We start from the raw sequence: 24,262 nt of genomic DNA on the forward strand, positions 1-24,262 counted from the left end.
ATATGTTGTAGAGTTTATTCAGTTCAATTTTATTAACATAGCACCAAAATCACAGGAGCAGTCAGCTCAAGGAGCTTCACATTATGAAGTAAAGACCCTGCAATAATAGAGAATACCTCAACAATCAAATGACCCCTCTTTGAGCAAGCACTCGGCAACAGCAGGAAGGAAAAACTCCATTTTAACAGGACTAAACCTTCAGCAGAACCAGGCTCAGGGAGGGGCAGCCATATGCTGTCACTGGTTAGGGATGATGGGAGGAAGACAGGATAAAAAGCGCTAATTTCAGGATGGGATGAGGATAAGAGTTAAATTCTTGTTTTCCTGGTGTGCCCCGTAATTCTTTGTCCAGTCTTCGTCCCTGTGCGAAGTGTTTCTTGTTCTAGTTATGTTATATTAGTCTTTTGTTCCTTGTATTTTGTAGCACCTTATCTCAGATTCTTCCACCTGTGCACCAAGCTGTTACCTCCCCCGTAGTTAGGCCTTTGCTTCTTTATTAACTTCAGTTTCCTTTTATCTTTGTCACAATGTGTTTGTCTCCTATGTGTTCCCCTCCATCCCTGTATTTGAATTCTGTTACATATTCTGTTTCTCTGGATTTTGGTCTGTTGTTTTTTTCACCATTAAAGGTGAACTTTATGTTAAACCCACCTGCCTATAGAGTCTGCTTTTGGTTCCAAATTTCTGCAAACTACAACAAAAAAATCCCCACAAACCCAGTGCGAGTTTAACTCAGTCAAAAGACTCTGATTCAGTCGCTTCACACAGAAATGAGAATTCTTTGTGCTCATCTTGCATTCCTACATCATTCTTTGCTTGCACTCAAAGACTCAGCAACGCTTGCTCCAAACAAATGTGGCAAAAGACAAACATCTACAATTATATCTATCTTACTTTTGCTGTTACTTGCACTTTGCTCTTCATTCGTTTTGATTGTTTGATAATGTAATAATGCAGAGACACAGAAATGAACTAATCCTGCCCATCATGCAAAAGCATGCAAGAAAATCCGTGGAATCAGCTCAGATATGATTTATGAAAGTAAAATTCAAACAATTTGCTGCAACATAATTCTGCACAATTAGCATCGTGTAAAAGAGACCGAGGACGGATCATAAGATTCATGAAAACACGGTCATACTATAATCAGTGTTGTATCTTATTAAAACAATGAAGTAAGTAGGAAGGTGATAATTAAGTCCAAATTGTCCAGTTATTACTGTAGCAGAGTGAGCACTGCTCATTCAGCCGGAATACTAAACACAGCATCATGGGAGACTGTGTGATGTTCGGGTCATGGCCTCTCACTTTCTCTCATTTATATCCAATCCTCTCTCTGCTCTGGTTACCATGGCGGCAAGAAGTTGGATTCACACAAATGCCGCTGAGGGCTGAAGCCTTTGAGGAGAGGAGAGAGCAGACAAGGCAAGGTGTGGATGGGCTTCGGTTTCACATGCACACCACTCCACTAGCCTCTCCAGCTGCACACTCATACACAGAGCACTACAGACACTAGGCTACCTATTATAATCGGAGAGCAATTAGTGTCACAGTGCATCTTTATTACATAAATATGGATCCATAAAGAACAGGTTTTTTTCTGGATGTGATGTTAGAAGCTTAACAGTCTTTAGACATATAAGACCTGATATGGTGACAACCAGATAAAGAGTGACAACCGGACTGGCTCCCCACAGGTTCCAGCAGACCTTTAACCTACCTGGAAACTAGCTTTTTAGGTAGTAAACACAGTGATGGCATTGGAAAGGGGCCCCTCCCATTGTGTTTTCGGTCACAAGTCACACGCGTGTATGATTTCTGTTGTTGTTATTATGACACTGGATTAGCAATGCCCTTTGTTTTTGGTTAATGTGGTATCCTTAACTGTTATTCCTCGGCAGGTTCAGGCCAGTGCTGTGTAATATTCCCATAATATCGTTGCACAACACATTCAGTAAAGCTGGAGTCTGTACCTGGTCAATGCTTCAACCAAGCCTGTCACAGAAGGTAAAACAAAGTCAAGTTTAGCCACCTGTTGCTTGTAATTGGACCGCAATAGTATAATCTTTCATTTTGTTACACAGAGGATCTCAGTACTGCCATCAAGAAGAATCCTGCCACGTCCCCTCAAACTCCTGCGATTTCTACATTTTATAATGTGCCACGGTTCACTCATACCACCTATTCCTCCTCTATTCTCCTGAGAATAGAGGAGAATACCCCTGAAACTGAAAATAAAAAATGTGACACATGCACAAAGTCAGTAGTGTTACTCAGAGAGCACTTCATGATATAGCTGGTCTGTAAAAGATTCATTGATCTGAGTGGTGAGAGCAAACTGAGACGTTAAAGCTGTGGAATCCAAAACCACTAAAGTGGGCTAAAAAATGCCGAAATAAAAGCCAGAAAAAATACAAATAAAAGATATCAGTGTCTTTTCAGTTTGTTTTTGCATAACAAAGCTTGGATTTGTGGAAAACTTTGTATGTCTGGGCTAAAACACAAAATGAGATGAAGTTGCATAATTGATTCATTTACATTTCATCGTTGCTACGGGTGCACGACTGCTGAAAATAATCATGAGCCATGTCTGTGTTACATGTACTGTGTGCATTAATAAGTGCTACTAACCTATGATCCAAGGCCGACTGGCTGTAGCAACAGAAACACCTTCTTTGTAAACAGCTGTGGCTCAACTTGGCTGGAGAAAACTGCTGGCAAGTAAACTGGGAAGTGGAGTGGCTGGCAAATTTACTCTCACTCATGCACATTTGTGAAATAAACACAGGAAAGGAGGGGAGTTAGCAGGCTTCTGTGCTGTGTGACTAATAGAGTCTGTGAGCAGACTGACCAGACTGTCAATATGTTGTCGTTTCTAAACAGTAGAAGGAAAAAGAATTAGTCTGGGGTTAGTGGAGGCTAAAGGGGGCGTCTTAAAGTATGAGTTTGAATCTAAATCATTTTGCCATGTGAATCATAAAACCTCCAAAAAAATGTTACTTTCCACAACCTTCTGAGCTCAGTTCCGTTGCATTTCTGCTAACCTGTCTTCAAAATCAGCCTCATTGAGTATCTCTTCTGAAGGTATTTTACTGCTAACTTGCTAACTGGTTGAGTTGTACATAGTGTAACCAGAAGGGAAGGCTGTTGTTTTCCATTATAAAAGTGATTTACCTCAGCTCCTGCTCATAACTCACGTCCCAACCCAGAGGGCAATTAGTGCTTTATTAGCTGTAACAGGGGAAATGACTCCCTTCCGTCACTCCGGGGAATTCTAACAAAAAAGAAAAAGTATTCATCAACCACAAAAATGCCAAATCCATTTATCTGTTTATCAGCTGTAAAGATATCAAACGTTAAAAAAGCTCACATTTTGTCTGTACTTTACAAGATTAAATACATTTTCTTCCATTTAATCCACACAGTGCATAACCACAATGCACAGAGTGACTCACAGTGTTTGTTTGCTGTTTGCGATGCTTTGTTTCCAGCACTGAAATGGCCACTTATGGGCAATTAGTCATGCTGAGTAGGCAGAGGCTTCACCTCCACCTCGTCACTGACTAACGCAAGACACTATATGTTGGAAAGGAAGTAAAGTGAGCGAAAGCATCGAGAGGAGGCAAATATTTTGTTCCTTTTAGGAGCTAGACTGCAGAGGGTTTAACACACAAATATAATGGGGATTAAACAGGAGCTTTGATCCAATACTCTGAGGTTTGTAGCATTTTAGGCCTTTAACAGTTATGTAGATACATGAGGCAATTACAGCTCCTAAATGCTTTGAATAATTATATTCCTGAGATCGAGAAGCATCTTACTTGCTGGTTTGCAACATCTTGCTGATCTCCTACTCAAGAGATATTCTCCTGCAAAGTCATGCTCTCTATTTTTATGCAAACATAAAGTGCACATTCATTCAACATTGCTTTGCAAAGGTCCTGCTCTTGAGTGAGCAGCCAGATTAAAGCACACTTACTGATATTCTGATCTTCCAGAACAGTTACATTGGAGGAAAGTGGATTATTTAAGCAATCTCCCATCAAAGTAATTATGAGGCTGCCTTTCTGTTCAGCTTCTAAATGACCTCTGAAATGTCTCGTGGAAGAAGAAACCACCATGTTTGGTGGCAAGCATCGAGAGTAATTTACTGTACGAGTGGTCCCAAATGGAAAAGCTTCCCCAGGTAAAACTAATTCATAGAGTAAAGTCAACAGGAGCAGGATATTTCCTCTGTTACCCGGAGGACACAGAGACAGGCTTGGGTCAATATATGGATCACTGAGGATATCCTGACTGGTGATTGTCGCAGGTCCAAAAGCAGTTTCCTCTTATGTAAGTACATCTCACGCACCTGCTGCCTTCCTGGATGCACAGTCACGGCGTTTTTTACCGAGTACATGTGAAATTGTGCAGACTGTAAAATACTACATTGCAGATCTAAATTCGGACATTCTCCATAAAGGCTTTTCATCTATGAAATAAACTTCCAACAGAAATGAAATTGATTCCTTCTTTTACGTCTATTAAATCTTTTTAAATAGAGGTCAAAGGTTGGTTTAAATGTAAAGTAAAGCTGGAGTCATTTTGATAAATTTTATTAAATATTTCAGTTATTCATCATTTTGGAGGTAATTGTGTGCATATCTTTATTGAGCTAATGCCTGTGTGTTTATTGTAGTTTTGTATTTATATTGTATTGTGGTTTTCTGCAGTTGAATGATGTAACTCTTGTTTGTGCATCACTGGGTATAAAAGCCCAACAGCAGACAGATAAATCAAATAAAGACATGAATTTATAAATCATATTCTTTTTACTGCTGTTATTACTTACACTTATCTAAATGGATAAGCAGTAAAAATAATAATGTTTGGATGAGAATCACAGAAGATGCTAATCTTAGGGATTTGTGTAGTGCCACTAAATCACTCATGGGGTTGTTGTTTCGAAAACATCACCACCTCTGAAACTGTGAAGCTTTTGTATGTGAAAAACATGTTTTTTTTTAAATGACCTGTTTAAAAAAAACATAGTGGTTTGTGTCTTCATAAACTATGCTATTATATTATTATCGTAATAACTTGAGTGAGGTTACATTTTGAAGGCCCCCTGGTGGCTGACGTTGGTTAACACCCTGTCATTTTTTCCCTAGTGGGTAGGATTCACAATGGTAAGTGTTTTGTGCCTGTAAACTTCCACTTATAGTACAAATTGTTGTGTTTTCCACCCCCAAAACAGTTACGAGTTTCCCTGACAAAACAGTCATGGATCAACTCATTCTGTCTGCTAAAAATGGGATTGTGATTCACAGACCATTTATATGGTTTTGAAGGGTGACATTTGCCAACGGACGAGATCATATACAGTGCAGCGAAGCCCTCAGAGGACAATAACCTGAAATGCCATCGCTGAGAATGTGGAGCTATAATCTGCTTCCAAACACATAAAGACAATGACTGTCACAGCAAATAATACCCCCACACAGCTGCGTTTGTGCACACATGAACGCTGTAACTTCAGCATGTGACATGGATAGAAGGGGGGTGTGCTTTGCCGTCCCCGTTGCTCCACTTCAGCCATAACTCCTCAGCAGGCTTTACCTGTTTGACTGCACGTTCACACAACTCCTGTAGAAGATGACTGCACGAACATTCCCACAGTTCCCACTTGTGAACATGATGAGCTTATGGCAGCTCTCAATAGGACATTTTAACAACCTAAAACACCCCAGGCTCACCGACTTTGCTCACCTCAGATTTGAGGTAAATGCGGGGTCATATAGAGAGTGATTCAGCAGCAAAACATGAAGCATGCACGTTAGAATTAAGTGTAAAGCTTTTAATAAGCTTTTTACATGCGCTTACGACCAGAGGATTTTGCACGTGAAACCTTAGAATGACCCTCAGCTTCACACTGGAGCTCCATACTAAGTGACCCACAATACCAGACTGGAATAGTACTGGGAGTCTTGATGCTTCATCCTCCTTGACTGCTTTCAGTTTAGTTTAATCCCTGTGATATGCATACTAACTGACTCTTGCATCCCCATTACAAGATAATTGCAGTTTATGTTATGCAGAGAATTGGCCATCCTGCTGAACTTCTACACACGGTCAATTTAGCACCCCCTACCTCGCCTTTGTTATAATAGTCCACAGGTAGAACGTTTCGATATATTTGTTAGACATGTTTGCTTCCCATGGTCTAATTAAAGTTTGCAGACAAAGCAAGTAAAACCACAGTTTAACAAGCCAGACAAGTTATTTAAAGCAATCTCCAAGCAATAAGCACTGAACCATAACAAGCACGCTTGGTTTAAAGTGAACCGCTGAATATCAGGCATGCAGTCATATTCACTCTAGTTAAAGAAGCAAAATGAATAATCCCCAACCGTGACCATCTAGAAATAATTGCTAAGTCCATTTATTTATACGCCGGGGTCTTGCAGTGATGCACTTTATATGGTTTAATGATGTATTGTTTACTATAATTTTATCTGCGGTATTATCTATTTCAAAACAGAAGGTAAGTAATAAGTTTGAAGGTAACAAAAGAATAACTGACATTAATGATATTTCCAGTTTATGGTCAGAAGTAATTTAATGCCAACAACCCATTTCAAAAAAGCTGCGGCATGTCTCTATTTTACTCTTTTTTAAGCATCATCTGTGAGCATTTGTGAGCTGAGGTGAGGAGAACAGTAGCTGCTGTTATAAAAATAATACGTTTTCACATTCTTGCTTTAAATTGGGTCTCAGCTCCTCAACAGTTCTGGTCTCAACGTGCCAAAAGACTTTCTCTGCAAAAGACATTATCTGTACAACATCTGTATATAGTGTTTAGCGTTAATTAAGCTTTTGCAGATGCCATGTGGACTAATGCATCGCCATACTATCGCAGCCTTAGAGCTGGGACGTCTGGCTTATTTTTAGCCTGGAAATTATCTTTTAAAAATCATTGAGGTTCTAATTAGAATAATTAATTACACACATTTCCAGTTTGCGTCTTTGGGTCCAGTTTACGTCTTTAGTTGCATTTGAATATGCAAAAAACATAACACTTTGACATTCACAACCCATTTTAAAGTCTGAATAAGTATAATTAAAGAGAGACTTGCCACTGCAGCAAGTCTTGAGGAATAGTTCTCCAGGATTTCTCAAGGTCTTTCCAGTCCTTTTTTGGACATTGGCTGCTTTTTCACTCATGCTCAGTCGAGCTCTTGTACCTCACCATTCTCACCAGTTTTTGTTTTTGCTTGTTAAGCCACTTAACACTGACCTATGAATCATTCAAGCATCAACAATGCACCTAACACAAGGACTGAACCAGTGTTGTCTCTACATGTAACTAGTAGCCGGTTGCTACTAAAAACACATAATTTTCTCCCAATTCTTTGGTTACATCAAATTCCGATGTTAACACAATCTGACAGGGATAATTTTTCGTGCCAACAAGGCCATGCCCAAAAACCTTGACAAAAACTTAGCTTGTCAGAATTGCACAATTCCTAAAAAACAAACAAACAACAACTTATATTGTGTATTTCCATCAATAATTGCACATGTTTTAATAAATGACTACCTCTATTTCCCCTTTTCCTGCAAAATATGAAGAAGGGTGGCTCAAAACTTTTGAACAGTACTCTATGCCTGCAGATCAATGGTGGGGCCTCCATTTTTCCAGTACATAATCTATCTAATAAGTGAAAACAGGGTTTAGTATGTGCGATAAAATATGACTTTGAAAAATTGCCCTGGCAACATCTGCTGCAAATCCAGCATCTTTAATTACACTTAGAATAAAGTAAGCATCAGCACGGCTTGATTTATAATACAGGCGAAGTAGCCCGTAATTGCAAAGTTAGGTGAGCTCTTTATTTTGCAAAAAAGCTTGATTTATAATACAGGCGAAGTAGCCCGTAATTGCAAAGTTAGGTGAGCTCTTTATTTTGCAAAAAAGCATGTAGGGCAACAGCCCAGAAATTGTTTTTGTGAGGCACTAGTGTCAGCATTTCCTAAGACAGAGCACTAATACAGAGAACAAGCAGCCAGGTTTTAGTGCTGTGGTGCTTTGGCAGAGCACAAGGCAGGACTAATAATGGATATGCAGGAATTGGAATGATTTTCTAAAGTCCATCTGTTTATGAAAAACAATTTATATTCAAATCTTTTCTTGAAATGGGTTTTAAAAGTAATTAATTAGTGCATTACGTAACTTATGTGAAAGTTAATTAAGCCAGACCATTGCAAGAGTGAAGTCATCTAACGATTTGATCCATCTGACAGAGACTTGGGACGAGCTGCCTCACCCTCTCTTTGGTTAATTGCACAGTGAATGGCTTTGTGAATGAAGCAGTCAGCCAACACAGCGCCTCCTCCCCCAACTCTCCCCATGCATGAGCATCAGTGCCAACACTGGAGCTCGGGATGCCCAGGTGCCTGCAGAAAAATGAAATGTGATATTGCGTCAGCAAAGCGCGGAAACAGCCCCAACTAGTTTCTCTCCAACCTCGAAAATTTCATCCCTAAATATGAGTTCACGCTGTGCGCCACCAGGGAAGAATCAAGGTTTGGGTGCCAATCCCTGACCTCCCTCGCAGTGCGTCCTCTCCTCCCTCCTCCTTCTTCCTCCGTGTAATACAAACCTCGTGATCGCCCATTCAGCGGTTCCTACGTCCGCTGCTTTGGGGGTGGTGGTGGTGATGGGGGGTGGAAACACAATAAGCTGACTAACCGAGGGGCAGGAGAGGAAAAGTATCTGGGAGACGGACAGGTGTCGCGGAAGTTTACACTTGCAGAGGCGCATCCCCTCCGCGTCTTTCTCTCATTATCTGGAATAACGTGAAAGAGACTGTGACTGGCGGTCATTCGGCTCCCACTGATCCTGTGTAAGTGATTCTCCACACCGGCTCACCGAATAGGCGAAGAGGTGAACGTTAGCCCGTTATAATGAACAGGCGTAAGAGGCAGGAGCCTCGGTCAGGTGGCTGATTTTGAGATGCACGATTTAACGGCTCGGCGATTCTTGCATACCTCAGTATGAAAATGCTGCCAGCCCAGCTGCTCGTGCAAGAGCTACAGGAGATCTTTGTTGCACAGATGTCATCATGCGATCGCAGCTAACGTGGCAGCCCGAGTGAGATGAGTATAGGTGCTGGTTTTAAATGAGGGGAAAAAATGCGGTATTTTTAGCCTGCGAGGTGCAGGTGAATTTGCATCATCACAAGTGCTGGAAACTAAAAGCACGTCCAGGCAACGCACGGCGTGACTCATCTCTTTAAATTGAGAAACTAAGACTCTTCGGATTAATCAGAGTAAGCCATCAAAAAACAACTAAAGTCACATTTTTGAGTCTGAGCCACTGCAAGAAGGAAAAAAACTTTAATCCCCAGGAATGTAAGCTGGAAAAATCCTTACTTGGCTGCTACTCTGAGTTTGGTGTGCAGGTACAGGGAGCTGTTTCTCAGTGCAGCTGTTTGTGTTGCTTTGTTGTTGTTGTGGTGCCGATCGTCACCTGTTGAAAGTAACACTTGGGGACACCTGGGTCACTTGGGCGACACTCCCCCAAATATTTAATGAATGAGTGTGCTATTCTGAGGCGTTCATTCAAAGAAAAATGAAGATCACCCAGCAAAAAATCACACTTAGTGCTCATGTTACAGTAGTGCTCAACACTTAGTCACATCCACAATTACCCAGGCAGATTTAATCAGCACCTGTTTTTATTTTAACACTTCACGGTTAATGCCTTGTGTTGTGTGTCTTCACGGTCTGGTCTCCGCAGCCTCTTGTCTTGCTCTGCATAAAGTGGTAATTGGCCTGTTAGTGATAGATGTGACACAGCAGGTAGATGTCAAACAGGGACGAGTGATCGTGAGCTCAGTGGGGATTTTAATGCTCCCACGGTCTTGATGTTAGAATATTCTTTGGCAGAGTTAACATTTGGTGCCATATTGACCATGGATGGCTGCTTTGGACCAGCTGAGCCGTGGGAAAACAGGCCATGCTTTTTAAGCCTTCTCTTTCCTTTTATTTTGGTTGATTATGTTCATAGAAAGTAGAAACAAGATGTTTTTTTAAGCAGCAGTAAAATCACAGAAGTTACCAGTAAAATAAAATTCAAATATTCCCGTGACAGTGAGCCAGCATGTGTTGTACCAGGACCGGGGGCCTGAAGCAGGTTAATTGAATTTACACAGCTTTAATTTTCCTAGTTTATCTTCTTTGACATAGATAGAGTTTATAAATGGCAACAATGGAAATAGTAGAAAAATGATAGAATGGTCAAATATGATGTAGTTAATATTGCTTTTTGTCAGTGTTGCTGCATTCGCTGCTCCCAAAGTGGCATTTAGTGTTAATGTGGGGTGAGTCGTTGCTGAACCAGCTAACGTCCTTAATCTTAATTACCCTCTTGTCTGTGGTTTATATTGCATGTCTTTTGTGTCAAATTATTGCATTTATGCCATCCTATCATTATATCACAGATAATCTCTCCCCAAAGGAGGTTTGTGTTGTTTGTGAAGAGTCATGTTTTAATATAAAAAGTGATGGCATTTTATTGGCATTGAAGATTGATACTATACCCAGTTGTGTAATGCAACTTTGTTAGTTTTTACAACATTACGTTAATGATTTACTTCACGAAGAAAGCAGTTCCTGTCCCATTACTTTTGTGTTACTCTGCAACATTGTCTCACAATTACCAGTTAACAATAAAAGGCTGAGGCTATATGCCCACACACAGACACAAATCCCTATCCAAATGAGGACACGTACACTCTTTTAAATGTACGGGTTCTGACTACAGCGTTGGTGATGCTATTGTAGAAACTGAGGCTACAGTACTACAAGCCTGACTGTTTATCATGGTTGCCTCTCTGGGTTTGGCATTGCATTGCAAGTTCTTCACTAGTAGCTTTGTGTTAAAGTTCCCTTGCAGATGATTGCAAAGAGTCAATGTTCCCTTTTAGTGCAGTAAAAATGGAAGCAGTTTTTATCTTTCCACTCCTCAAAAGTTGTAGACTGCCCTACTATTTTTATCTTCCCTGCAAATTAACTGAAATCAGCTGATTGTAGCACAAGGGCTCAGGAAAAGTGCACATTTGATGATTTCTTTCTTTTCCCCCATCATTCAGATAGTTGAAGAACTCATGCAACACAAGTAACAACTTAATTGTTTGAATTTAGCACCATAATGGCTCATATGTACTGAGTTATATGCATTTTGTTTCTCCAAGCGTTTCTAATACCAATTCTGCCGTTGCCTTATACGCTTCTCTTTCCATTGTAGATTTTAGGTTGAATCGATATTCTCACAAATTCATCTCTAATGACAGATCTGGTCATGTAGAGCTGTTTAAAATGTTGTTTTGACATGCAGGATTCACTGTATCTGTCCTAAACTAAATCTGGTGCCACAGTTTTTATTGCTTCTCTTTTCTCTCTCTTGGCAACTCTTGATGTCATCTTGACGGATAGTGGTCATATCCCAGGTAGCAAAAACACCTTGAACACGTCTGTTTCTGCTCGCACGTGGCTGTAAGAAGACAAATGACCAAAGTTATACACTGAGAAAACAGTGAGCTGTCACTCTAAAGTTTCAAGCACAGTGTAAGACAATTTCCAGCTCATATTCCCATTCAAAGCTGCATCACACACACAAACTGACTGATCTGCAAAGTCAGTCCGCTGTATTTATCTTCTGTCCAAAAAGTAATTTCAATGAAGTGTAAAATTATGATATTATTTTATGCCATGTTAGACCCCGAAATAAAGATTGTGAATTATTATGTAGTTTAAGTTGGCATTATTCTCCTGAATTAGAAGAAGGTGATAATTATTGCAGTATTTAAACTGATTTGCATTGCATTAGACTGCTGATTTATTGTGAATGAATGATATTGTTTATGATGCATTATACTGTTGAGTTATAAGGAATACTGTTCGCAGAAAGTCATCGCCTTATTTGTCTGATTAGAAGAGAATAGAACATGCTGGAGTTTTCTGCCCCATCTCAGCACGAGCAGATAAACAGGGAGCCAAGGTCGTAGCTTAGGCGCCGTGTGAGAGAAAGAATGTGAATGTTTAGGCTTTTATGATAAGATGGGAGAACCAGAGGCTATAAGAGTTTGAGCAATGCTCCACCACTTTGAGATTTGAGGCTGTCTGCATCAGTGTCCATCTCCCACGTGTGTGATCATTAAATCATCGTTTGACTCAACCCGACCGGACCAGTGTTGTTATTGTGGTTTTTCTCTTGTCTCCATCCCCAATATTTTGAACCTTAACAGAAATCATCCTCAATGCACTTACCTCAAGCTGTCACAAAAAGCTGATGCAATGGAGAGTGTCTAAAACAAGCAGTTCATTTAGCGCTTGGCTGCACCTGCCCTTTTAGCGCTCCAGCAGGGCCTTGTCCTCAGCTCGCCCCTCCTCTGCTGACTCTCCGAGGTGACAGACAGCAGCAGCAGAGCCAAGTGCTTTGCAGCACGGTGCAGGATGAGTCGTTTTTCTGCATGCTCCTGTTTATTTAGGATGATCTAGCATCTGCATGTCTGCAGTTTTCTTAAAGAAATGATTGATGCAGATGGTGTGTCTTGGCGAAAATGCAGGAAAATGGAGGGGTTGTATTCTGTTCTCCTGAGAGATGCATCAGTGTGACCTATTTTCTGTCTGAAGTGATTCTCTGTGCTCTCAGAGTGTCAGCCTGAACATGTTTGCTCTAGTAATCTGACAATATTACACTGGTGCACCCCATTGTTGTGTCAGTCAAAATGTGACACTAGTAACAAATCCTGTATTTTTGTGACTTTGAACAGAAAGAGAAGCCTCAGAGTGGATGCAGTTATGGTATAACATCAATATTCAATATTTTTATAATAAAGTTTTACAATGTCTCTAATGGTTTCAAACACAGAAAGATGCTATCATTCATAAATTACCTTTACTAAACGATGTATTTTTTCTAGTCACCTGACTGTCTGTTGTGTATTAGGTAATTGTATTATTTTGGCTCAAATTATGTATTTTACAGATAAAATGTATATGTTTCTCAATCAAATAACACACCCAGGTTTCTAACAGCGGATTTTACCTGGACGGATAAGGGACCAAGGGGAAACTTAATGTTTGGATGCAGCTTGTCTGAATTCATGATAAGAGTTTCTGTTTTATCTGACTTTAATTTGATAAATCCACACATCAGTGTCATACTATCAGGCAGACAGACTGTGAGGTTGAGAAGAGGTTAGTGAATTTAACTGGGAGGTAGAGCTGTGCCTCATCGGCATAGCAGTGTAACAAAATATTATTTCTCTGTGTAATGTGTAAAGCAAGGATGTTTTCAGTGCTGCAGCGTTAGTCACCTATTTCTGACTAATTTCCGCCATCAACATCAACCAACCACATGCAACTACTCACTAATCAGCTGGGGAATATACATTTTTTCCAAGCAACTGGCAGTTAGCATGGAATAACCACCAGTCGCTCGGGACTGCCAGTAGGCCCGTGTGACTATAGCTTAAAGGATTGGCTGAAGCCTGTGTTGAGCTACCTTAAACCTGTGTTTCATGTGAAGTCAGCAGGGCTTGGCGGCTTTGGTTGCAAAAACAAATTAAACTGGAGGAAAGGAATAAAAGAAAATTGCCTTACTTTTATCCTAGTAATTGCAATTTTTTTGCAAGTTTTTAGTATTATTTGATACAATATGGTATTTGCTGGTGTAACTAATAAAGGTATCCTATCTTAAGAAGTAAAAACATGCAGATCATGTTTATTCAGTTCAGTATTCCATCTTCACTGAGAACACTGAACGGATTGTGGACCTTTGAACCACTAAGACAGTTTTGTGTTGGTGAATGCAGGTTTTTCGTTTTGTCTTTTCATCTGTGTGCACCACACCTGTGGTATTGACTTTGGTTTGTTAGTGATGCTGCAGATTAGTGACTCTACTCCGTGTGGGAAGCTTAAATTTGAGACATAATATGCACGTGTTTGTGTGCATGCATGAATTGCATGTTGTTGGAAATTATCAGTGAAAGTAATAATGAACTGAATGTGTGTTTGCAGCCATCAAGTATATGCGTCACTAAGCTTCAAATGCAGACACTCTCATGCATAAATGCTGCTTCATCCCTGTCCTTGACACCACTCACTATAAAAAGAAGGCCTAATAATTGCCTTCCTTTGTGGCTATACACTAATGGCCATATAATCATAGTGTATTCATCTTCTCTATACATCAAAAGTAACATGGATGCAAGAAAAATAACTTGTCCTAATAAGCCACTGCTGCTGTAATTTGTTCCATAGATTATAGATTGATATTCCAGCTGCTAATTTAAGCAGTAAACATGGTTTAATGCAGAATTGAGATCAGCATGATTAGTTTTCAGGTGAGAAAGTGTGTTTTTCCCGAATTTATCAACTAGATGTGAAGAAATGCAAAGTTAGTAAGACACTTGGCACAGCAGTAACCTCATTATTGGGAAATATGCTATGTTTTTTGTTGAAACAGTGTTTCAGTATTTGTTACTGCTCCGATCAAGTAGTAAAGTCAAGCAGGGTAAGAACTGTGTGTGTGTATATATCATTTTATTGTGACATCACTCAGTGGTGATTTTTCTCTTCTGTAACAATCATTATCTTGTACTGAAGACTATTTCAAAGTTATTGAGACCACAAATTCATGTGGAGAAAAATGCAGAAGCGGGAATTAAGTCAATAGAAAAGCAGTGTCATTTTTCTGATAGACTTCAGTGCAGTCTGTTTTTTTTTTTTTCTTTTTAGCAGCCAAGCAGTCACCCCCTGCTGGTGATTAGAAAGATTGCAGGTTTAAGGTGGTTCAGACTGGGTTTTACTTTTCCATCTTTCATATACAGTCTGTGGTTAAAGTTTTAAAATCAGAGAAAGAAGACAATGCAGGTAAAAAAAACAACAACCCAAAACATCCTTTCTAGAGATTTTTTTTGTTTTGTTTCACCTCCCAGAAAAACAAAAGTGAATGCCAGCCATATGATGAGTACCATTCATACTTTTAGGCACCTGCTGGCATGTGTAACTCTAAGTGTGACTATTTTAATATCTTGAGTGGAAAAAGAAGTGTGATTCTGATAGACTGGAAAGCCTTTACAGAGGTCTTTCTTCACAGTGGCTGAATGAAAAGCAGTGGTAATGTGACAGTGTGCTTACTCTGTGTGATAATAGAATTTTGAGACAGAGATTTTACTGGGGTTTATTTATTTTTTGGGCCACCGTGCTGATAATGTGAAACTTCAATTTGTCAATTGTGTATGTTCACATTTGTCTTTTGGGATCAGGTAGATTACAATTAAACATTACAAACCTATTAACAAACTTAAACTGAGACTATTACATAAACCAAGTATGACTGGCTCAGTTTTATTTTCAGAAAGTTTAACAGTGTGTTGGGGTGAGCCAGGTCCTGAAGTGACTGGAGGAATGAGTAAGAAGCAGGACTGAAAGGGAGATGCGCTGTCAATAAAGCTATTGGTCCAATAATAGAATGGACATAATTGTCTGGTCTTCTGAGTCATAGCTCTCTTCACTGGCAGTGCTCACCCATCTTGTTTAGGCTCTGTTGTTAATGTTCTCCTCCTGTCCATCTCCTCATCTGTCTTCGCTTCTCTTTCTGTGCTGTCATTACTGTTTTGGTCTTGTTTTTTTGTTGTTGTTTTTTTAAAGGCAACCCCTCTATGTCTCCGAGGTTCTATTTTTACTTCACCATATGTACTAATATGCTAGTTCATGCACCATTCGTAGAAATAAAATCGTTGCAAGACATTTTATTTTTCAGATAATGACATAAAAAAATACTTCAGATGGTCAAGAGGGCCAGTTCAGTGACTACAATCAACCGAGGCGAAACTTAACAGATGGCTGTCGACTACAGCCGCCTGTTCTGGCATCCGCCTGTCAGTCAAAGGGGCACCCGCTTCTAAAAATGATAACTTTAATCCTTAATGCTGTTTAAATGTGTGAATTCTACATTTTATTTGTAAATATAAAATATTATATATTATCATAATATAAAATATTATGGTATGAAAGGAAAAATTAGCTAGAGTGAGCAGATTTCTTTTAAGCATGGTTACTTCAGCTCTGAAAATGGGCAGTTTAACATGGGAATCTGTGAAAGCCTCAAGTGGAGAGAAGAGGAACTGCAGTTTTGCAGCTTCCAAGGAAGATGCTTGGCTTATCAATAGTCTTAGCCAACATAGACTTCTATATTTCTATTTATGTTTAACCAAAAGGGTATAATCAATTCCACAGCTACTGTATTAGACAGGATTCTTGGATGGCAGTATAGCACATCACATTGTTTCATAGTCTAGAAATATCCAGGAACTATACAAATGTTTTTAGAAGATTTTGAATACATTTGCTTGACATTAAATGTTCCCATAAGTTCAAAAATATATATTTTTTGCTTCCAGTGCTAGTTTATGTAACAGTATTCTGAATGGTCCCAGAATGTGTGAAGAGGATGCTTTCAAGGCACTCGATATTCACTTTTCAGCCGAGGTTCATCCTGCAGGCAAAGCAACCTGTGACTCAAAAGTTATCCACAAGTCATACAAGGAAAGTTACACAGTCATTTTCACTGTGAGATGAGCATCATTCGGTGTTAAATTACTAAAATCCACTCGGACATACTCACACAGCATATAAAAGTGAATTTAATTAAAAAACGCACAATCCATTTTTATTTTTCTATCCGCTTGTCTTGTTCCAGGGTTGTCCCAGCCTCGGCCCCCAGAGCAGCGGTTCCTGTGCCTCTCCACCTCTTTGACTAGCAGCAGCAGCAGCTCGGTGTGGCGAGGGCAGGAACAATGGGCCGAAAGCTGGACCTGTCAGGCCTGACGGACGGCGAGGCTGAGCACGTCTTGAAGGTGGTCCAGCGGGACATGAAACTGCGAAAAAAGGAGGAGGACAGGCTGAGGTGAGATTGGAATTGTATATTCAGTGCCTATTTTTTATTTTGAGTATTTTTAGCACATTTGACAAGTACAGGGTGATGTGACAGGAACTGATGCAAGGCAATGTCATTCGCGTCTACAGCTGGCTCTTACCAAATCTCCTTTCTGCAACCTGCTTCTTTACTAGTATATTTCTTGTGCAATAAAATTTTTACAAAGTATATAAAAATTACATTTACTGTCTGCAAAACTAAATCTCTGAATGGTGCAATAACAGCTTGGCAACAGTGACTAGGCACAGCAGGTACATACGCCTGACTCTCAAGGACATTCAGGAGACTCGACAACAAAGACGCCCACATATGTTGAATATGTATTACATAGTTCTAATGTCTACTCCTTAAAAGGGTGTCTTTGTACACATTCTTCACGTCTACAGTTTGTCAGCATCTGTACAGCTCATTTACTCTAGGAAGGGTTTATATATATGTTATCCATTTCACCAGAAAGGAAAGGAAAGAGGCTCTTTAGGCCTTGGATTAATGTGCGACTTTAGACACTTTATCAAATCGAGATGCTTATCTGATTTAGACAGAAAACCTTTTACCACATAAAGTTTACAATACTCTGCAAGCTAAAATGAGGTACATAGAAAGTTATGCCTACATGTTGCGGACTGTGACGATGTACAGCCTAAATAATGAGACCAGTGATTAAAAACTGCTGATCTGGGTGAAATTAAGATTTTTGCATTGAAATGAATGACCTGCTGTCCTTTTCTGGGTAAAGACCTAATGTTTCAAAAATGAATGCATGTACCAATTACTGAACGGGCCACTGTAGTGACTGTGAATTGAACTGGGTGCTATGCTACAATGGAAAGCCTCTTCGGCATGGCTTTTGTAAAGTAAAGCAGTCAAATAAAGCAGCAGTAAAATAGCTCTTCTTCCACACAAAACGATCCCTGTGAGCGTCACCCAACCCAATCAGAGATTTCATCAGATGATGGACCAGGTTATGTGTTCAGTATAAGTTACAACAGTGATTTTAAAAAGTACTGTTTTCATGACACAGAAAATTCCAACTGTAAATTCAACATAGTTCTCAAATGCCAATCATCTTGCTTCCTAGTACACCTGTCACATGTGACTTTAGGCCGTGCAAAGCATGGAGCAAAACTGCAACTACACTTGGTTTTTTCCCACATTAAATCTAGCTTAGTTGTGGCATCTGAAGCCTTGTTTCTATCAGGTGTTTTCCATCATGCTTATCCTCCACCATTAGATCCATATCATACAGTGTGGCTTTTTTTGCCAATGTTGTAACAGCAACAGCAGTTTCTGTGAGTTTATAAATGAAGTAAAGTAGCAAAGTAGTTTTTGTAACTGAGTTTTCAGTCCTGCTCCTCCTTTCGTGTTTTCTGCTTACAGGCTGTCAGGTCTGATAGGGTCATTATTTTGGCCCTCTGGTCTTTCTCTCATGTCACATCTTCTTAATTAACAAATGCTAGACTGCTTCCATCCCTTCAGCTCCTTTCCTTCACTCCCTCAGGGAGGAGTAAGAGCGGATTCAGTTTGGCTGTGACAGACATTAATAGGAGGCCGGCCATCAAACATATGCTCGGTTCAGTGTTGTTGTTTCATCGTGACTACAGGAGGAGGTTTGCCAGTGTGTCTAATGCCACCACAAAATCCAGAAAGTTGTTTTTAGCTGTTTTTCAGCTGGAATTTAGGTGAACCCTATAATTTTTGAAACGCAAATATTCTCCTTTGACTGCCTCAGCTATTTTGTTGTGGAAATTTGATGTCTTTCTTCAGACTTGAACAGTGAGCCTCAGTGGTTTATTGTTCTTGAGTGAATGCCACAAGTGATTAGGCTCCTTTACTCGGAGCGCTAAACATCTTAGCTGTACTCAGAGGAGCAAAACAAAGTTGCTTCACAAACCAGAATGCAGCCGTCGGTTTGCGCTGCTCGAAACTCTACTTAGTTTCCCAGAATTAGTTTTAGAGCAATGATGCTGCATTCCCAAATTACTAGGCTGTAAAATATTCCCCCATCAGTCTGTCATGAATGAGCTGAAATAAATTATGACTCTCAGGCTGTTATTACTGCTGTTTACAGCAAGGAGATGAGCAGAATATTGATGATGTAATGACAGGGGAATATTTATTAGGCAACAATTCTTTAAAAAAAGCAAAGCAGATATAAAAAAAAAAAAAAACAACAACAATTTTTTTTTTTTCAGAGGACGCAAAGTCACAGTTGATCTAAATTTGTCCCCCATGATAAACCTAGATTTAAGGGGTATTTCAGCCCAATTCAAATGAATTGTAGCCTGTAGTGCTATTTGTACATTAAGGTTGTTTTGATTTGTCATTTTTTTGAGTTGTGGAGAGACTGCTGCCGTCGGGGAGTGTTCTTTTTTTGCTTAAGTTGGTGATGTGTGACACAGCAAATCATTGGTTTCTAATGCGATGATGAATGTGATTCACTTCACCTGCCAGTAGTTTGTGTATAAAAATTGAGAGCTGTAGTTCTTAAATCTAATGGAGTGTTTTAGTAAAGTCGACATTTAATCCAGTGACACAGATCTGCAAAAAAGAAAAATTTGCATGTTTTCAGCTGTCAAAATGGTCATCCATGTAATTAAATACAGAGGTACCCCCCTACCCCATTGAGCTTATATTTATAACTGCATTTTAGGCAAAATCTTACTGGAGTAGTAAACAGCAAAGCTCCAAAACAAATGTTTTCTTTCAATAGACCTTCCCACATCTTAAAAACTTGTCTGTTCCAAGCCTGTTCACAGCGTCTCATCTCTTATGAATTTTTAGTATCCGAGTCCAAACCAAGATGAGCCTCGTGGCCTCACGGGGCAAAGTCGACCATCTCATTATAATGCAAAAATGCTACAACTGTCCTTTAATTTTTTAGGCTGAATACCACTGCTTACATTACCCCTAACATCATCAAGCTTCATCAGCCTGCACAGTCAAATGCTTTAGACTCTCTTAATACTGCCCATGGCTAAATACTGAACAAGGACGTGTTCTTGGTCCATCTCTCTCTTGGGAACTGTGTTTTGCTTTTTCTTTCTGCCTTCATCTAATAAATAAAAAATATTTGTGTGGTGGTCCTTGCATAGTTTGACTTTATACAGTTCCGAAAAAAGAGAAATCCAAACAAAAGAAAACAATCTGCATCCTGACCACTACCACGGCCAGTCAAGTTACGGAAGGAAGAAAAAGAAAGAAACCCCAAATCCTCTCATTTGCACTGGAAAATTTTCTGCAGTTTACGAATAGGAATATAAATCTCTCTCCATTTATATATCATTCACAGCAGGCTCCCTCTGCGGTTTGCATGGCTAACTCTTTTACGATTGATTTATGGTAATTATTTATTTATTTGTGAAGGAAGGCAGCCCTGCAGAGCTTCAAATTAGGCTGGTAAACTTTCGTATGACAGTTTAAGGCTCAGCTGGCTCATTTAATGCTGAATTTAATTTTCCCTCATGGTGAATAGGGCTGTGCAATATGACCAAAATCTCATATCCCGATATAAGAATTATATCGTCTGATAACGATATAAATCACAAAAATGTAACATTTTCTGTAAATTCTGTGAATCTCGGGTAGCTCGACTTGCGTGAAGTGTTTCCAGCTGGGCGTCGTGTAGCTGGAGTCGAGTGTTTTAACCGATGCATGAAACGATATATTTTTAGACATAAGTTGTAAATTAACTGTAAACTTTTTTGCTTCTCATCCGTAGATACTCTGCATACTCTTTCACGTGATTCAGTTTATTTTGAAAAGTCTCAACAGGATTTTGAGCTTTATGGTAAATGGCCTGTATTTATATAGCGCTTTTCTAGTCCCTAAGGACCCCAAAGCGCTTTACATATCCAGTCATCCACCCATTCACACACACATTCACACACTGGTGATGGCAGCTACATTGTAGCCACAGCCACCCTGGGGCGCACTGACAGAGGCGAGGCTGCCGGACACTGGCGCCACCGGGCCCTCTGCCAGTAGGCAACGGGTGAATTGTCTTGCCCAAGGACACAACGACCGAAGATTGTCCAAGCCGGGGCTCGAACCGGCAACCTTCCGATTACAAGGCGATCTCCCAACTCTTGAGCCACGATCGCCCCCCCCCCCCGATTTTCTATTTTATGTAGAAAATAAAGAAGCGGTCGCGGTGGTTTTACCGTCTTTGTTGCTAACGACAACACATAAAAGCAGGCGCTTGTCCGTCCGTAGTGTGGTTATATTAAATATAAGAGAAAGAGAGAACTTTAAGAAATTAATATAGCCACTACAGTGACCAACAAAACGATGAAAAAATGCTGTAAACGTTTATTTTGCGACATCACGAGACAAACGATAGCGTAAAATGAAAGGATAGATGTTTTTATATCGTCATCCGATATATATCGTTATATCGAACAGCCCTAATGGTGAATAATAAGAAATATTTGAAACACCTGACAGACTTTACCTGCTGTCTTATACACACTCAGATAAAATAAATTCATTAAAGAAATGGCACAGATAGCTATAAGTTAGAGACAAGTGGTGCTGTTCTTTAAATTATTTAAAGTTTTAATGTTGGAAACTGCAGGTAGTCTATGATGTCTCCCGGCTTTACTGCTTTAATATTTTTAAATGAGTGTTTAAAACTATGTTTATTATTAATGTATAACACAATTCAATTTGTTTAGATAGTTACTATTCTGTTGCTGCTGAGGTCTGTTTAAGGTATACCTACATATGCTCAATTTCAGTAGTGTGATGACATGTATTTGTCATATTCAACACCTGGATGGAATTTCATTACATCTGTAACAGCTGTTCATTTGGGCTCGGCAATCAACAATTCAAAATCTGGTGGTCAAAGGGCACTGTGAACTCATGAAAGTCATTTGACCAGAACTCAAGAATTCTTACGCTAATGATGACAAGATTTCGCATTAATGTCTCAAAGAGAAAAAGTGATTTAACTTCAGGTCTTACAATATACATATGCTCATGATGTATCTGCATTTTATATTTTGTCATTACTCTAATACAGCTTTAGATACACTTACTAAAGTTAGACACACTTAATATCTTTTATTGAATTTGCTGAAAGAATTCAGTGCACACGTTTGTTATGAATATGTGCAGACATGGACTTTAACTGTAAGTTGACTGGCTGGGTTATAACAGTGGGGTGCTAATCCTAGTTTCAAATGAAGTTTAAAGACATCTGAGGCCTTCATTAGTAACCCATAAACCAGCCATGCAGCTGTGATCTTTAATCTGAAAAATCAAACAAGAACTTAAATGTCATATTTGATTCTGTCTTGTGTGTGAGCTAGCACTGCTGGTGCTTGACTGACACTTCCTCCCAACTGCTCTTGTTAAACTTTGCTGGTTTTTATAGTGCAAAGCACTTTTTTGAATTACAGTAGGAAAAGAAAAGCTGAACTTCATGAAAATTGGGATGGCTAACTTAAATTTAAATGGCTTACTGGGAAACTTAAATAGAACAAAGCTATTGAAAATGTCATTACTAATACTTGTGCTTATCCTGCAGTGCTGTCACAGTTTAATATTGTCACAATTTTTAATATTAGATAAAGCTGCAGGGCAGCAGGGTGGTGCAGTGGTTTGCACAGCAAGAAGATCGTAAGTTCAATTCCACCATCAGCAGATAGGATCTATAATCAGGTCTGGTTGTACAGTGGGGCAAAAAAGTATTTAGTCAGCCACCGATTGTGCAAGTTCCCCCACCTAAAATGATGACAGAGGTCAGTAATTTGCACCAGAGGTACACTTCAACTGTGAGAGACAGAATGTGAAAAAAAAAAATCCATGAATCCACATGGTAGGATTTGTAAAGGATTTATTCGTAAATTAGGGTGGAAAATAAGTATTTGGTCACCTCAAACAAGGAAGATCTCTGGCTCTCACAGACCTGTAACGTCTTCTGTAAGAAGCTTTTCTGTCCCCCACTCGTTACCTGTATGAATGGCACCTGTTTGAACTCATCATCTGTATAAAAGACACCTGTCCACAGCCTCAAACAGTCAGACTCCAAACTCCGCCATGGCCAAGACCAAAGAGCTAATTTACGAATAAATCCTTTACAAATCCTACCATGTGGATTCATGGATTTTTTTTTTTCACATTCTGTCTCTCACAGTTGAAGTGTACCTCTGGTGCAAATTACTGACCTCTGTCATCATTTTAAGTGGGGGAACTTGCACAATCGGTGGCTGACTAAATACTTTTTTGCCCCACTGTAGCTGGTGAAATTGAAGTCAACTTTCCACAAAATGTAGTTTATAACAGTTAATTTATGATTTAACAAACAATCTATGATTATGAAATCATCTAAAAACTGTAAATGTGTTATCTTTGTGAAATATAAAAATGTAATATAAGTTACATGTAAGTAAAAAATAAGAAATTGGGAATGGGGCAAATACTTTGTCAGCTACCAGCTTTAACTGAGTTCCACACTACAGAGCTGAAATGATATGAAAATAAATCTGTAATAGCTCCTGTTTGCAACCTCACTGGACTGCATCTGAGGGGTGAGGGTGTGCTTCTGTGTGATTCAATTAGAGGGGGTGAGCTGCTCAACCCCTGGCCTCCACCGACTCAGTGGTCATCCAGCTGGAGAGGCTCATTATGTAGCAGCAGGCAGCTCAGGGGAGCATGGGCTTGGATCTACTTAACAAACAGCACAAGCACACCCAAGGGAGACAGACTGGGAAATTATTATAGATAGCAATCCACCACTGTTGCTTTGTCAACAGCGAGGCAATGGCTGGAGTTTCAGCCGCTGGTGACTCTTACAGGTAATTTTCTCTCGGTGTTGGGAAGGATCCACTTCATTAAAGTGTCTGGCAAGTCCTTGCATGGATAGGGCAATTACTGTACCTCCAAGACTCATTTCAAATGCAGCTGTGGCAAGTCTGTCCCACCAGTTGAAAGGCTCTCCTTTATCCCAGCTCCTTTGTGTGCGTTGACCAAAGCAAATGGTGCTCTTTGGGTAAGTCTTAATTATATGTGAAGTTGTTGTCCTTTTTAGTCTTGGTGTAATTGCTGGCTGAATAGCAGAGTGATACTTTGCATCACCAGCTTTAATTAGTCAGTAAAATTGTGAATGGTTAAGTAATGAAGTTGTGTTCAGAGAAGTGAGCAGTAACTACTGACGTCTTTTTATTAGAGATCTTGTGATTGTTTGAAGCTTTATTCAAACCATGTGCTCCTGTTTTATTGTGCAGCTGTTATTATTGCGCATTAAACACATTGAGCTTCTGTGTA

At 39.6% G+C, this 24,262-nt stretch overlaps 1 protein-coding gene across 3 annotated transcripts in view; it reads left to right on the forward strand.

Annotated features, from left to right (window-relative positions):
- Positions 1-8,656: 8,656 nt before the first annotated feature.
- myripb (myosin VIIA and Rab interacting protein b) overlaps positions 8,657-24,262 on the forward strand; it is a 129,066-nt gene continuing 113,460 nt past the window's right edge. Inside the window, exons 1-2 of one of the 3 annotated variants that reach the window (XM_085468574.1) lie at positions 8,657-8,888; positions 16,757-16,963. In XM_085468574.1, coding sequence (XP_085324700.1) covers positions 16,854-16,963 — 110 coding nt within the window. In that variant the 5' untranslated portion in view covers positions 8,657-8,888; positions 16,757-16,853. The remainder of the gene's footprint in view (positions 8,889-16,756; positions 16,964-24,262) is intronic. The other 2 variants (XM_085468572.1, XM_085468573.1) reach the window with 2 other exon arrangements.

Source organism: Copadichromis virginalis, linkage group LG9 (genome assembly GCF_057382275.1).
Source record: "Copadichromis virginalis isolate Kocher_CV1m ecotype Utaka linkage group LG9, C_Virginalis_male_GT1.1, whole genome shotgun sequence".
Lineage (NCBI taxonomy): Eukaryota > Metazoa > Chordata > Actinopteri > Cichliformes > Cichlidae > Copadichromis > Copadichromis virginalis.